Source organism: Silurus meridionalis, chromosome 11 (assembly GCF_014805685.1).
Source record: "Silurus meridionalis isolate SWU-2019-XX chromosome 11, ASM1480568v1, whole genome shotgun sequence".
Taxonomy (NCBI): Eukaryota; Metazoa; Chordata; class Actinopteri; order Siluriformes; family Siluridae; genus Silurus; species Silurus meridionalis.
Window position 1 is genome coordinate 2670373 of NC_060894.1, and position 14105 is coordinate 2684477.

The window sequence follows — 14105 nt, forward strand, 5'->3', positions numbered from 1 at the left end:
TCAGTACACCAACAGGGGGCGCACATAGATAACACACAGGCACAGAGAGGAACCATCTGATTCCTGTGGTTCTTCAGCAAAAAACTGTTACCACAAAAATGTTGACACACAATTGTATAGGACTTTTTTTGGATGTGGAAGTATTCTATCTATCTATCTATCTATCTATCTATCTATCTATCTATCTATCTATCTATCTATCTGTCTGTCTGTCTGTCTGTCTGTCTGTCTGTCTGTCTGTCTGTCTATAACATTTGTTTTAAAGAACCACTCGTCCTCATATAAATAGATAATGTTCACAGATTTTTATTGTAAACAAAAAAATAAAAAATGTGTTAACAGAAAACAGCATTTTATAAACAAATACAAACACAAATCAGTGGCATGTTATAATGTGACACAAAACCGCATCTGCTCAATGATCCGAAAGACAATTGATATCATAAAGACCAGGTATAAATATCATAAAAAGCATAAAGATGGAAAACAATATTAGAAATATTTTAAAATACATTCGCAGCATTTGGGTGGTGGGTTTGTTTTCACACATCAACAGATATACATTTCATTAAGCTTATTCATTCCTGGCAGCGGTTTCAGCTGTTCAGATCGGTCTAATCCGAGTTGAGGCGTGAATTGATTGAAACCGGACGTGTGTTATCCGATCTGGGATTGTTTAATCCGAGATCCTTTTCTACTGCTCCTTTCCTGCAGGGATTAGAAAGAAGAGGGTTTGTCAGCATCATTGCGATGGATTATAACAGCGTTTCTGTTCCTTTGAGGAAACTTTAGCAAAATACAGGAAAGAAAAAACGTACGTTTGTTTGATTTTTTGTTCAGTTTAATGATCAGCTTTTTAACCCAGTTGTTGTTTGTTGCGGGAGGTGCGCACAGGTGTTTGCCTTTCCTCGTGACGAACCTGCAGAGAAAAAAATAGAAATGAAAACTCAAAACAGCTTCAGAGCAAAATGAGTTCCAGAGGGTTAAGCAATCATATGAGCTTCAGACATAATGAACGAACATCTGTCTGTCTGTCTGTCTGTCTGTCTGTCTGTCTGTCTGTCTGTCTATCTATTTATCTGTCTGTCTGTCTGTCTGCCTGCCTGTCTGTCTGTCTGTCTGTCTATCTATCTATCTAGGGTCTGTCTGTCTGTCTGTCTGTCTGTCTGTCTGTCTATCTATTTATCTGCCTGCCTGCCTGCCTGTCTGTCTGTCTGTCTGTCTGTCTGTCTGTCTGTCTGTCTGTCTGTCTGTCTGTCTGTCTGTCTGTCTGCCTGCCTGTCTGTCTGTCTGTCTGTCTGTCTGTCTATCTATCTATCTAGGTCTGTCTGTCTGTCTGTCTGTCTGTCTGTCTGTCTATCTATCTATCTATCTATCTATCTATCTATCTATCTATCTATCTATCTATCTATCTATCTATCTATCTATCTATCTATCTAATCTGTGTTTTATTTAAGGAAGGAGTCTCTAGTGTGAGCACATCACAAGTTGCAGTCTTTCTGTCTTAATACTATTACAATGTGAGGCTTGGTGTAACTGTAAATGGATAAAAAATGTGTTTTTATTATTATTATTATTATTATTATTATTTTTATTATTATTATTATTATTATTTTATTATTATTATTATTATTATTATTAATTAATGAAGTGAAGGGAATAAAATAATGCTATTTTACATGTAAAAACACAAAAATGGCATGATAAAACACTTACACTGTAGCCAGCACTCTGCAGCCTGTCTCATGGGTCTGAACATAGTAAGACTTCACCAGGTTGTGTGGGATTTTCTTGTTCACAGTCACTAAACAGCAGTCTGGCACTCCGTCGGTGGCTGACAATGACAAACTCAAGGTCAAATATATTCAATTCAAATCAAATTTTATTTATATAGCGCTTTTTTACAATGGACATCATCTCCAAGCAGCTTTACACAGATGAGGTTATATAAAAGAATGTGTAAGTTTATTAGTGCTCTATTGCTGTAAGTTAGTTCCTTATGATCGTTTATCCCTGATGAGTAATATACATGTATTGCAATAAAGAATAGCTGAAATATTTAATTATGTAAATCTGGCAAACGTTTAAGCTCTCATTGATACTAATAATGATTTTTTAAGAGGGTTTTGTAACATGTAATTAATTAGAAAATAATATAACAAAAACTTCTGCACTGTGGTATATAATTTTGGACTCAAAACATGTCTATGTTCCAGCACATTAAAATGAACCATTCAGATTCCATATTTTCAATTAATATTTATACTGAGTGAAATGTTACTAATAATCCTCCTATTTCTTATACTACTACTACTACTAATAATAATAATAATAATAATAATAATAGTCCAGTTCTTGATAACTGTGGGGGTCATTTTGTTTTTCTTTAAACAAGTAAAAAAAGATCTATAATACATATTTTAAAAAAGGATTTCTGAATTATGTCTCACCTCCTGCAGAGTTCCAGCAGATGAAGAGCAAAGCAAACAGCAGGAGAGCAGCTGCCTGCACCGTCACACTGTTTCTCACCATTCTGACTGAGTGTGTGTCCTGTGTGTGTGCACGCTTGAGACTACACCATGCTCTAGCTCTATATATACCTGTCTAACTTTAGTTTCACTTTTACTTGTCACTGATTATCTGTAAATGCAGTCTTATACCCAGCCCTTTCACCCATATGGCACTGAACGTGCCTGTCAGACGTCCCATTCATCAAGCATGAGGCAAACGGCACACTCTCTCATGTAACCTTCTTATCAGAAATCCACGTGGGAAAAAAACGTCTTGGCATGAGGGTGAAGTGTCTTACGGTAAGTGCCATGTGGTTGGCAAAAAAAAAGGAAAAAGAGAAAAGTCTGGTCTTAAATGTGATCAGGACTATCATCATGCCCTAATCGTTCCTCAATGGAAATGCACTTATTGCTGATTAATGGTGTTATTTCTGCCTTTTGGCTGTCAGAGCAATCTGTAAGTTGGTGCGAATACACGTTCATCAACTCCACATAGCTGTCAACAAGTCGCAATTTCCCATCACTACTATTGCTGTATTTATCTTTGAAGAAAGTCGTCATACTTGTGTTAATGGGAAAAACAAAAAATTCACATGCTGAAAAAAAACCCCACTGTTAATGAAGATTGAATTCCGTTACCAAAGCAAGAAACCCAAAAAAATAAATTCAACACGTCTCCTTTCACTGGAGCCACAACTGCACCAGAAGCGTCGATATTAACCTCATAAAATGACCCTGTTTTTTTATTTGGTGCATTTTTTTTTACTGCATTATGGTTTTAATGGGGATTTGAAACGAAGGTACATTTTTGTGCAAATTGTATGGAAAAGAAAACATTCCTTGTAAGTGTATCTGTGATTCTATGTAATGGAAATGTATCCTAAATCACTTATTGTTATTGTAACGCTTAAAACTATAAAAATTGAGCAATTATGCAGTACTTAAATGTACAATTCCTGAATTGCTTAAGTTCTCGACTGCCCGGATGAACAGCGAAAGGTTTCGGTCTAACCAGATAGAAGTCCAGTCAACGTGATGCCGCTTCCAGATAACTGCACATGGATGACTGAGAATCTTAACAGACAGTTATAAAGTTATACTAACTGCAATGAGCATAGACGGGAGTGTCAAATGACACCGTGCCTAAATAAACAATACCTAAGTGATATGCACTTGAAAAAAAAAAACGCTGAAGGTGTTTCCGCATTGCCGCTCGTGTGCTCTTTAACACTTTAAAGTCATTCAAATAAAACGATAATTGACTTTGCACAGATCATTGCGTTGATTTCTGTGCACTGGTCACGAGTTAATAAAAATCAACTATACAACATGCACGATGGTCTTTATCCCGCTGGGAAAACCCAAGGGAGTTTCTCAAAACTATAACACAAGGTAATAATTAGCTAGAGAGTTAAAGTTTGTCAAGACAATCTCTGATGTTGGATTGATAAAGGTAGTGTGAAACTCTTTCATAAGCTTGAAGTTAGATTGGAAGAAAAGAAAGTGTGGAAAAAAAGGAGAGAGGTACTGGTAGAACGATGGATAAGAAGGTGATGCATGAAGAAACTCAGATGGATTGGAGAATGCTGTTAGTTGGTAGATGGGCGAGTGAAGAAGGGGTTACACTGTACGTAGGTGTAAACAGTGGCAGGCCATCAGGGCCAGCAAGATCTTCTCGGCTGGACTAAACTCTCTGTTTTCTGAAGCTGTTGCTTTAACCAATCAGATTGTGATTTGATGACTCCGAGGCCCTCTAGAAGGCGTCAGTCATGTCGACTTTTTCGTGTTTTGATTGGATGGTCAGAGAGCGCTAGTCGGACTCGCAATGTAGCAAACTGCCCAATTTCAAATATATTCGTGTGGATTTAATAGCTGTTTATTTTTTCATTCCACGACGACTGACAGAGGAGAAGAAATTGAAATTGACACATTTACAAGACAGTTTTTTTTAAGAAAAGCTGAGGAAAGGTCGGCCATAACAGTTCAAAACAGCTGTTAAGCTTTTTCATGAACCATTTATATTTTTACATTTTCTTTCATGTGAAATTTACACAGAAACACACAATTTGCTTTCATTTCAAATCCCCAAGCAAAATTTAATGCGTTAAAAAATGCACAAAAATGCAGGGAAAACCTGGGGCCATTTTATGAGGTAAACATCGATGATTCTTCTAGAGATTATTATATTATGTATGTATATTATTATATATTAATGTATTATATTATAATTATAATTATAAAATTATATTATTTATACTATAATTAATATCATATATATATGTATACTCGTTTACGAAGCCTACTGAAGGACCTCGGCCTCTCTCCAGGCACACCACGGATATTGTCTTTACGCTTCGGCGTCCGTCTCGGACAGTGTGGGTCTCGCTGCCTTCCGGCGTACCACTGATAAATCCTCAGCGTTTTGGATACAGGTTCGGACTATGTGGACCTCTCCCCTGCAAGGTGTACCACGGATATTCCTACACTTTTCGCTTTCCTATCAACTCCCCTGCTATCCTTTTCAAAATAAACTTGCTTCCACTACTACAGCTTCTGCCTCCATTTCTCCTCACATAACAGGAGACTTGTTGAATTGTGTTCTCACTGTATGAGATTCCTGTCTGTGATGCAGCGCTCTGTAATCTTACATTTCTCTATAATAGTGTTGGGCTCTATAACCTCAGTGTCATAATGATGCTATTAAGAGGTGGATTGATTGAGGCAGGACACCACTGAAGCCCTGGGTGTGAAATACACCACCCGGTACTGCAGGTAGATAAATAGAGAGATGGATAAAGAGAGTGCATTGCATTGGTATAGAGAGAGATAAAGTAAGTCCTCAGTTCCAGTGGGATCTTTGACTATATTAATGAAGGAAAAAACAGAACTCTGATAACTCGCACTAAGTCAGAACAGGCTGAATCAGGTTTGGTGCATGTATCTTGAAGGCTTTAGGAGGAGTATGGTTAATAATTTGGATATGTTTGGATAGTAATTATACCAATAGTAGGAAGAAGTCTTAGCAATTTAGTTACACAATGGCTCATTTGTTTCATCTTGTACTTTTGCCATGACTTTTTCAATCAAAAATCACTTGATCCGAGACACAACAAATGACCAATTATATATGACTTCATGGACCTTTTGGATCGAAATGACCTCAAAAGTAGTCAATCAGACAAGACACGACTGTGCAAGTTAGCAGCTTTTGCTCCAGAGCGTGACACTAGCGTTGCTAACAAATAACTGTTACGCCAATATCCTAATCCTAACCATAACAGCATCGTACACGTCTTTTGGATTAGAAAATATATTACACATGTTTTCATTGGAACTATACAATGGAGTTGAATAAAATGACTGAATGTGAGGAGAGCGTGTGATGATTAAGACATGTGGTTGCATGATGCTATCCTGGCAGCGGTTATAATTCCTTTAGGCGCTCACATGCAGAGTCTCTTTAGTGCTAATATGGAGGGGAAATGTTTCGTGAGAGATGCACAATGTAAATATAACAGTTTACCAGTCCTAACCAGCCAAGCGTGCTCTCTAATTGAGATTTATTATCTTCAGTAACGCAGTCCGCATTCGTGTTTGTGCCAAGGCACTATTACTGAACATGAGTCAGCGCCTTCTTATGGAGTATATTCGAAAATGTAAGAACTGTGGCATTAATGACAAATACACTTCATCAACATAAGTTTGTGGACATCTGACCATAAAATTTGTATACGTTTTTTGGACATCTCATTCCACATTCAGTCCCCATTTGCTGTTATAATAGCCTCTATCTGGGAAGATGTTCCACTAGATTTTGGAGTGTACTTGTGAAGATTTGTGGGAAGTTCATTCTGCTACATGGGTGTTCGTAAAGGCAAGTACTGTCAATAGGGTTCAGGTCAAAGCTCTAAAGGAGGTCACTTAAGATCTTTCACTTTAACCCTTGTAAAGCATAGGTTTATGGCACTGCTGGAACAGGTTTATATCTCCAAGTTCAAGTGAAGGGAAAATTTGCCAGGTTTCTCAGTACTTCAGGTTCAGATAGTGGAGTTTCCTAAAGTTTTAGGGACAGTATTTAAAAACTACTAAGCCACAGAAAAAAAAACATTCCTTGTTGGATCAATAGCATTTATTTATTTTTTTATTTTTATTAAACCACAACTAATCACCCAGGACCAGAGGTGTAAAGAGGACCTGAAATTCATACTATGATGAAAGTATAGATATCTTACTGCAAAATAAGTTACAGTTCAAATTACCAATTACAATATGATTTAAGTAAAAGTCTGATTCGAACAGTACTTGAGTATTTGACTCGTATTGAACGTAAGTTTAAAGATACACCAGCCATTAACACCAAGACAGATGTTAGTGAAAAGCCAAAAACAATGTTGTGAGGTTTTAGGAACTGTACACCTCAACACTACATTAACCTTTAATTCAATTCAATTCAATTTATTTTTATTTGTGTAGCGCTTTTAACAATGAACATTGTCTCAAAGCAGCTTGACACAGATAATGTGGTGATTAAAAGTGAATATGTTCTTTATGAGTAAGTTGTCCCTGATGAACGAGCCGGTGGCGACTGTGGCGAGGAAAAACTCCCCGAGATGGCATAAGGAAGAAACCTTGAGAGGAACCAGACTGAAGAGGGAACCCATCCACATCTGGGTTGCACCGAATGTCCATTTATAGCAGATATACAATGTTGCGGGGTGCAGTGATGATGATCAGAAGTGAAAAGTAGTCCTGAGTCGATGTAGCAGACTGTTGACATTAACTACAGTCGTACAAAACAGACTCTTCAACATGCCAGAATGAAATAGAAATCCAACAATAAAAAATAAGACAAAGTATTAAATCTATCTTAAAAAAAAAAAGATTGTTAGAAGAAGAGAAGAAACATTAGTATTCAAAGTGATCTAAATTGATTTACTTAGATTTATTAGTATAAAATAAAAGTTAAAAATTTTAGATAATTCAAAACCAAATATCCAGAGCGAAATGTGAATGGATGCAGCTTTCAGTCTCAGAGTGGGGCAAAATTTTTATTCCACTTCAAAAAAAGCTGGCAATCAAAGTCTTGTGAAATTGATTCAAGGTCTTTTTTGGACTGAAAATGAGGCCAGCAGTGATAAAATGTCCGTTACAGGCAGCAGATATGGGTCAGGGAGAGTTAATGACATCTTCAACAGAGCTGCAAAATGTAATTGGTAGCAATCATTGCCAATTAAAATATAGTGGAGTAAAACATTTCTTATATCTTTAATTCTAAGTCAAACTAAAAAGTAGTCATAAAAGACTTTACACCACTGCCCATGACAATAAGATTTTACAATCAACTCTCATTGCACTAGTGAGAAGAAATTTAGGGGAAAATCCTACAGTCACTTAGCAAAAGTTGCAGGACAACCCGAAAGCAGCCACAACAACATTAACAGAGAGAACAATAAGCAATGCATTAAGAATTGATGAAGAATTCTGTCAGATTGTACTCGAGAGCAATATATAAAAGCTTTTAGATAGTTCAGAACATGTTTGGAACAGTATAAACTGGTCAGACAAAACAAAAAGTACTCTTTTTTTTGGCAATAATTCAACTTGTCATGTTTGGAGGAAGAAGAATTGTGCTTATGATCCCAAGAATAGGATACACAGCACAAGTCTGGAGGTGACATGATGATGATATATGGGGCTGCTTCTTTGATAATAGCGCTGAGGTGTTACACATCGTTGAAGGACTATGACTGGCGTGAAGTACCTGAATGAATTAGAGGAAAAAGCACTTTCAATTGTCAAACAAAGTGGGGAATGTGGGGGGAGACTTTTGAACAAGACAGCAACTAAATGCACACTAAATAACTCAAGAAAACCCAAATTCTTTGAATGAATATCTGGTGGGTCTTGTATTTATTTATTTATTTATTTATTTATTTATTTATTTGTTAAAATACAACCAATATTACGTGAGCAACATACTGTATAATACAAACAAACTCAAAATGGAGCCACCAACTGAGGTGATGGTGAAATGTTATGGACAGTGTAAAATATCATTTCCAGTCCTGCAAGATCTTTGATTTAAGCAGGTCATTTTTTTTAAATTGCAGGTCAACCAGTAGGGTATCTTCAGAGTCGTGTGACTCGTCTGTTATTTTGGGGTCATCTTGAAAAATAATTCTGAAAGAGCTCAGAAGCTGCACAATTTCCCAGTAAAGGACCGTGACTTTGCATTGCTCTTATGCCCAAAAGAATGACAGGATAACAGGATAAGGCTTTGCTTTTTCATTATCTGTCATAACAAGGTCTGACATTCTTACCACATTTGAATGCACTGATAAAATCTCATGAGATTATGGGAAAAAAACCCAGAATAGACAGTAAATCTGATCCTCCATTAAAGATTATAAGATGGGAGCTGATTTAAGAAACCTAGTCTTAAATAGTGTCATTGTTATCGTGGTTCGATAGCCAAAATATGTTTTTGTTCCAGCGTGGGATACTGCAATCATTGCTGGAGTATCTCATACATTTAATGCTGTAAAATTTATACAGTTTCACACTGTGGGTCTGTGTATCTGGGATGATTAGAGGTCTAAGGTAACATTTGCGAGAAATACAATTTAAGTCATTACATAATATATTATAACGATAACTTTATAACATTTATAATACCTCATTCAAATATATATATATATATATATATATATATATATATATATATATATATATATATATATATATATATGACCGCTCAAAAAGCGTCTAATTTTTGCCAATGCTTCAACTTTGGACTAATTTATATTTTAAAACAGTACATATTTCGTATCATTTGTTCTTTAATTTTAAGATTGAGATTTAAATCTCAATACCTTTAAGCAATTTCAAAGGCTAATCTCGCTAATGTTAGCATGTTCAAAACTATGGAAAATGTGTTGACTACCACAGCAAGGTTTGTGGAAAAAAAAGAAAAAAAAAAGATGATTTACTGAATTTCTTATTTATATTATGCAGATAGGATACATGTTGGGAAAAAAATAAAAAATGGTATATTATATCTGTACATGCTGCTCTTGCAATTAGTTTTCTCAGACGATGCTCCAGATCTAACTCCGACCCTAAATCACCTCAAGAAGTGCTGGAAAATCAATCACTGCAAAGCTTTTAAAATGGTGTTACCAAAGTAAATGTTCCCACTTTCTTGACAATGATCAACAAACCAGGAGACCAATTATACTTTGTCGTGACATGCAGTATTCCACAATGCGCTCGAATCTCTCGAATTCCTGTGTAATCTGCACCGACGAGGAATTCACAAGTGCATTAAAATGTCTTAACGTACGCCCGAGGAGTTGCGATGGCAGCTTTTATTGACAGTCTGTGATAAAAATGCGTTAATTAGCCTGTCAGGAATATATAATGCTCTCAGTTTAATGCTCTGTGAGGGTCACTAAGGATCTTAACTTTGATAAGATTATCCTTTGCTTATATGAAAAGGGGAAATCTGAACGCCAGCTCAGCGCTGTTTTGTTTTCAGTATGGTGTAGATGGGACCCACTTGAGCATTGATTAACCTGTGGAATTGGCAGGAATCCAGTTGGCAAAGATTAGGGTATTTTGAGGGTTTTTAGTTCTTTGTTTTTCTTTGGATAGCAGCCAGCTTTGAAAAAAAAAATCACAAACGTGCTGCCAGGATCTGCCAGGAAGGAAAGGTACTACCTGCCAGGTGGGCTTGTCATCTCTTGTCCAGAGAAACCATTTCTGCTACACACAATATCCTGTTACCTTTAACCGCCTCGAACACACGATGCATCGAGGCAAGCTAAATAACCTTCTAGTCAGTTTCATCCATGCATGTGCAAACATTCATCAACTTTATACAATGGAAACAAATCTCTATTTTAATAAACAAAAAACAACATGAAACAGCATGAATGATCTGTATTTCCTCTGATATAAATTATGAAGCCATATTGCATCATTTCCACATTTCACTTGTGGCCTCATAGACAGATTTCCTATGCTACAGGAAATAAGAATTAAGAATCCAATAAAGCCTCTTGTACAAACTTACAGCATTCAGCAACATGGAATTTGGACATTAGTTTCTATGATTATTACACTTTTGACCCAGTTACAGATATTTCGAGGTTGTGCTTTTTGATATTCTTTCTATTTTATAATTTTTTTTAAATAATGCTACCACACATGTTTTTTAGGAACCAAACCCTGATTTCCAGAACTTTAATTGTTTTTTGATACCTCCTTCTTTAGATATACAGTATGACACTTAAACACAAGTTTCTATGAGCTTGTTGAACATCCCATATTATACTCCATTCATCTGGACAGTTGTTTCACTAGATTTTGAGGCGATTTGTGCTCATTTAGCCGCAAGGGTGTTAGTAAAGTCAGGTAGTGATGTAGGTGAGAAGATCTTTTACTCCAACCCATGTAAAGCATATCTTCACTGAGCTGGCTCTGTGCACAGAGATATTGTCGTGCTGGAATAGGTTTGAAAATAAACACCCTATACAATTGTGTGCCTCCAAATTTGTGATAACAGTCAGGAGAAGAACCAAATATACAGCGGGGAAAATAAGTATTTGACACATCAGCATTTTTATCAGTAAGGGGATTTCTAAGTGGGCTATTGACACAAAATTTCCACCAGATGTAGCCATCAAGCCAAATATTGAATTCATACAAAGAAATCAGAACATTTAAGTATACAAATTGAGTCATAATAAATAAAGTGAAATGACACAGGGAATAAGTATTGAACACACTTTATTTAATACTTTGTAGAAAAGCCTTTGTTGGTGATTACAGCTTCTAGATGCCTCTTGTATGGAGAGACCAGTCATCTGCATTGCTCAGGAGGGATTCTGGCCCATACTTTCACACAAATGGTCTTTAAATCTTGAAGGTTCCTTGGGCCTCTTTTATGAACTTTGATCTTCAGTTCTCTATGAACTTTATGAACTTTGATCTTCAGAAGTCTGGAGTCCCAATGCTTTTTATACACAAACATCCTCTAGTGCCTGTTCACATGAATGTTGCATTAGTACAGTGCTGCATTACTACACATTGGCAATTGATTCTTGATTTAAAATCAAACAATATCATAATATCAAGTGGCATCATGAACCTCCACAACATGAACTAAATGGTCAAACAGTAAGTGCCGTTAAAATGAATTTGCCATTGAATTTTGACAGCCTTAATAAACAAATTAATACAAAACAAATTTCAAATGTTGTTACCTAATGAATGTATCCAGGCTGAACATCCACCATATAGAACACAAGCAGAGAAAAGATGATGATGATCAGGTGATCAGGAATGTTTCTGTTCTCAGTCATGTTTACATCACTGACTCCCTCTGTCTCATCCACGTTACCCCCAGACTTCTTGTTGCCTTCTGCCTGCTCATTGTTATCCTTATAAACTAGTCCACGTCTGTGGTGTGTGAGAGCCAGGAAATAATGCAGTAGTGGATGGAAAAAGTGAAGTGAAAAGAAAAAATATTGACATTTTCACCAAATGAATATTAAAACTGAAGTAACGAGTCTGTTTCGAAAATGTAAGAAGTAGAAAGTACAGATATTTGTGTCAAGATTTAATGAGTAAAAGTAAAAAGTTAAATAAATAGTGACGTAAAATACTGATACCAGAGAACACTAATTAAGTACATTGACAAAGTATTTGTACTTCATTACTTCCCACCTCTGACCCTGAGAAATCATCATCCATTTATAAATATTTATCACACTGTAAATGTCGATTTCATTGCTTTTATGTTCAGTGATGGAGTGTAAGGAAAAAAATATAATACTTTATCCAATTGTTTTGTTGTACATTTGAAGGCAAACACTTTTGTACTTTTACGCAAGTGAAATTTTAAAGGGAGCAATTTTACTTGTACTGGAGTCACATTTTACTGAGTGGATCTACTTTAACTCAACTACATGCTTTTAGTCAAATGTCCCTGTTTAGTAGTTACACAGTAACATTATGTAACCACAATGTCAAATATTCCACAGAAATGACTCCACTTTTTTCTCAGAGATCAGATACAATGGGAATTTAGTGGTGTCATTGTGTCCTTGAGCAACACACTTAACCTGAAATTTAGAATATGCAACATTTCTGGTGAAGGAAATCAGGACCACTATTGTACATCATGTGTGAGATAATAATCTACCTGCTGATGTTCAAGAACTGAATTTTGTGATACATTACAGTGATAGACCTTCTACATTGTTTCCTGTGGAATTCCCCTGGAAACCAATTTCCTAATCAAGCAGGGCCATGAAATGGTTTTTATATAAAAGAAATCAGATCATTCATTTGAATGAGTTAATAAATTACATTCAGTTTGTTTAAAGATTCATTCATTTGAATGGAGCTGATAGATTTGAAACGGTTAAATGTTTCATTCAGATTATTCTCTGATTCATGCAATTGCACAATTTGTTCACCTAGTAAATGCAATGGAACAAGTTATTTTACTCTATTCTGAGTCAGGATTCAGTTTAATCCTAAAATGATGTTGAAAGCTTATATTTACACCATCATCATGATCTTCATTAAGTAGATGTGTGAACATGCATACTAGTGTTTATTTTTTTCCCGGTTTGTTTTACGTGTAGTAAAAGGAAGAAATTGTGCGATAATTCCTCTCAACAATGTTTTTACAAGATGGAATCCTAAACCTGCAACCTAGAGAACCAGTGTTGATGCCAATTCCCAAAATACAATCCCAATTTCCCAAAAGTTCAGACACTGCAAAAACTAAAAAACACATAAAATGTTTTTAAAATAAGGCCATTTTGAATTTGATTTGGCTGCAACGCATCTCAAAAACATTAGGACAGGACCATATTTACTATTGTGTCGCATCATGTCTTCTGTCTGTATACATTTGGGAACTGAGAAGACCAGTTGCTGAAGTTTTGAGAAAGGAATGTTGTACCATATGTGTCTGATACAGGATTCAAGCTGCTCAACAGTTCTGGGTGTTCTTTGTTGTATTTTTTGCTTCATGATGCACCAAATGTTTTCAAATGGTAAGAATGGTAAGAATATTATATATTTGAGAGAACATCAGGAGACTTCACTCTGGATGGAAAGCTGGTTCATTATAGGACACTTCACACTCTTGAACACCTACATTAAAGTTATAACTTAGACAGCGGCAAACTCAAGTTTCCAGCAACATGCAGCTTCCAAATCTCCAAGTTACTGACCACTCACACTTAAGAAGAGACTTCCTTTCACCATCTTGTTTCTTTGTCACTGATTTCGAGTTTGTTTTGCCCCAGGTATTCTGCATGGAATACATTCGGAAGATACTATTCACTATAGTGTACATACGGGTTTAGTATAAAATGCAACCACAGTAGCTTTTAGTGTTTCCTTAGGTAGATTTTAGTTTGTCTTTAACATAAAATTTTAATTTCTCAATAATATCAATGTTGTCCACTACAGTTTTTTATCATGAACGGGACATTTTTAGTTGAAAGAAGTGGATGGTGCATTATGGGTACTAATATACCACACTATCCAGTGCTCAATTACTTTTATTGCATT

General features: G+C 35.9%; 1 protein-coding gene across 1 annotated transcript; it reads right to left on the reverse strand.

Annotated features, from left to right (window-relative positions):
• Window positions 1–290: 290 nt before the first annotated feature.
• LOC124393688 (C-C motif chemokine 19-like) lies at window positions 291–2651 on the reverse strand. Its single transcript, XM_046861664.1, has 4 exons — window positions 2451–2651; window positions 1717–1834; window positions 819–919; window positions 291–708 (listed from the first exon to the last, which is right to left on the reverse strand). The coding sequence occupies exons 1-4, from the start codon at window positions 2530–2532 to the stop codon at window positions 695–697; spliced, it is 315 nt and encodes a 104-aa protein (XP_046717620.1). The 5' UTR covers window positions 2533–2651; the 3' UTR covers window positions 291–694.
• Between the last annotated feature and the right edge of the window lie 11454 nt (window positions 2652–14105).

Coding starts and splice junctions, on each gene's coding strand:
- LOC124393688 (XM_046861664.1), bottom strand. CDS start 2,532: ATGGTGAGAAACAGTGTGACGGTGCAGGCAGCTGCTCTCCTGCTGTTT. Junction 1,835..2,450: donor CTGCTGGAACTCTGCAGGAG/GTGAGACATAAT, acceptor TGTCATTGTCAG/CCACCGACGGAGTGCCAGAC. Junction 920..1,716: donor TGCAGAGTGCTGGCTACAGT/GTAAGTGTTTTA, acceptor TTTTCTCTGCAG/GTTCGTCACGAGGAAAGGCA.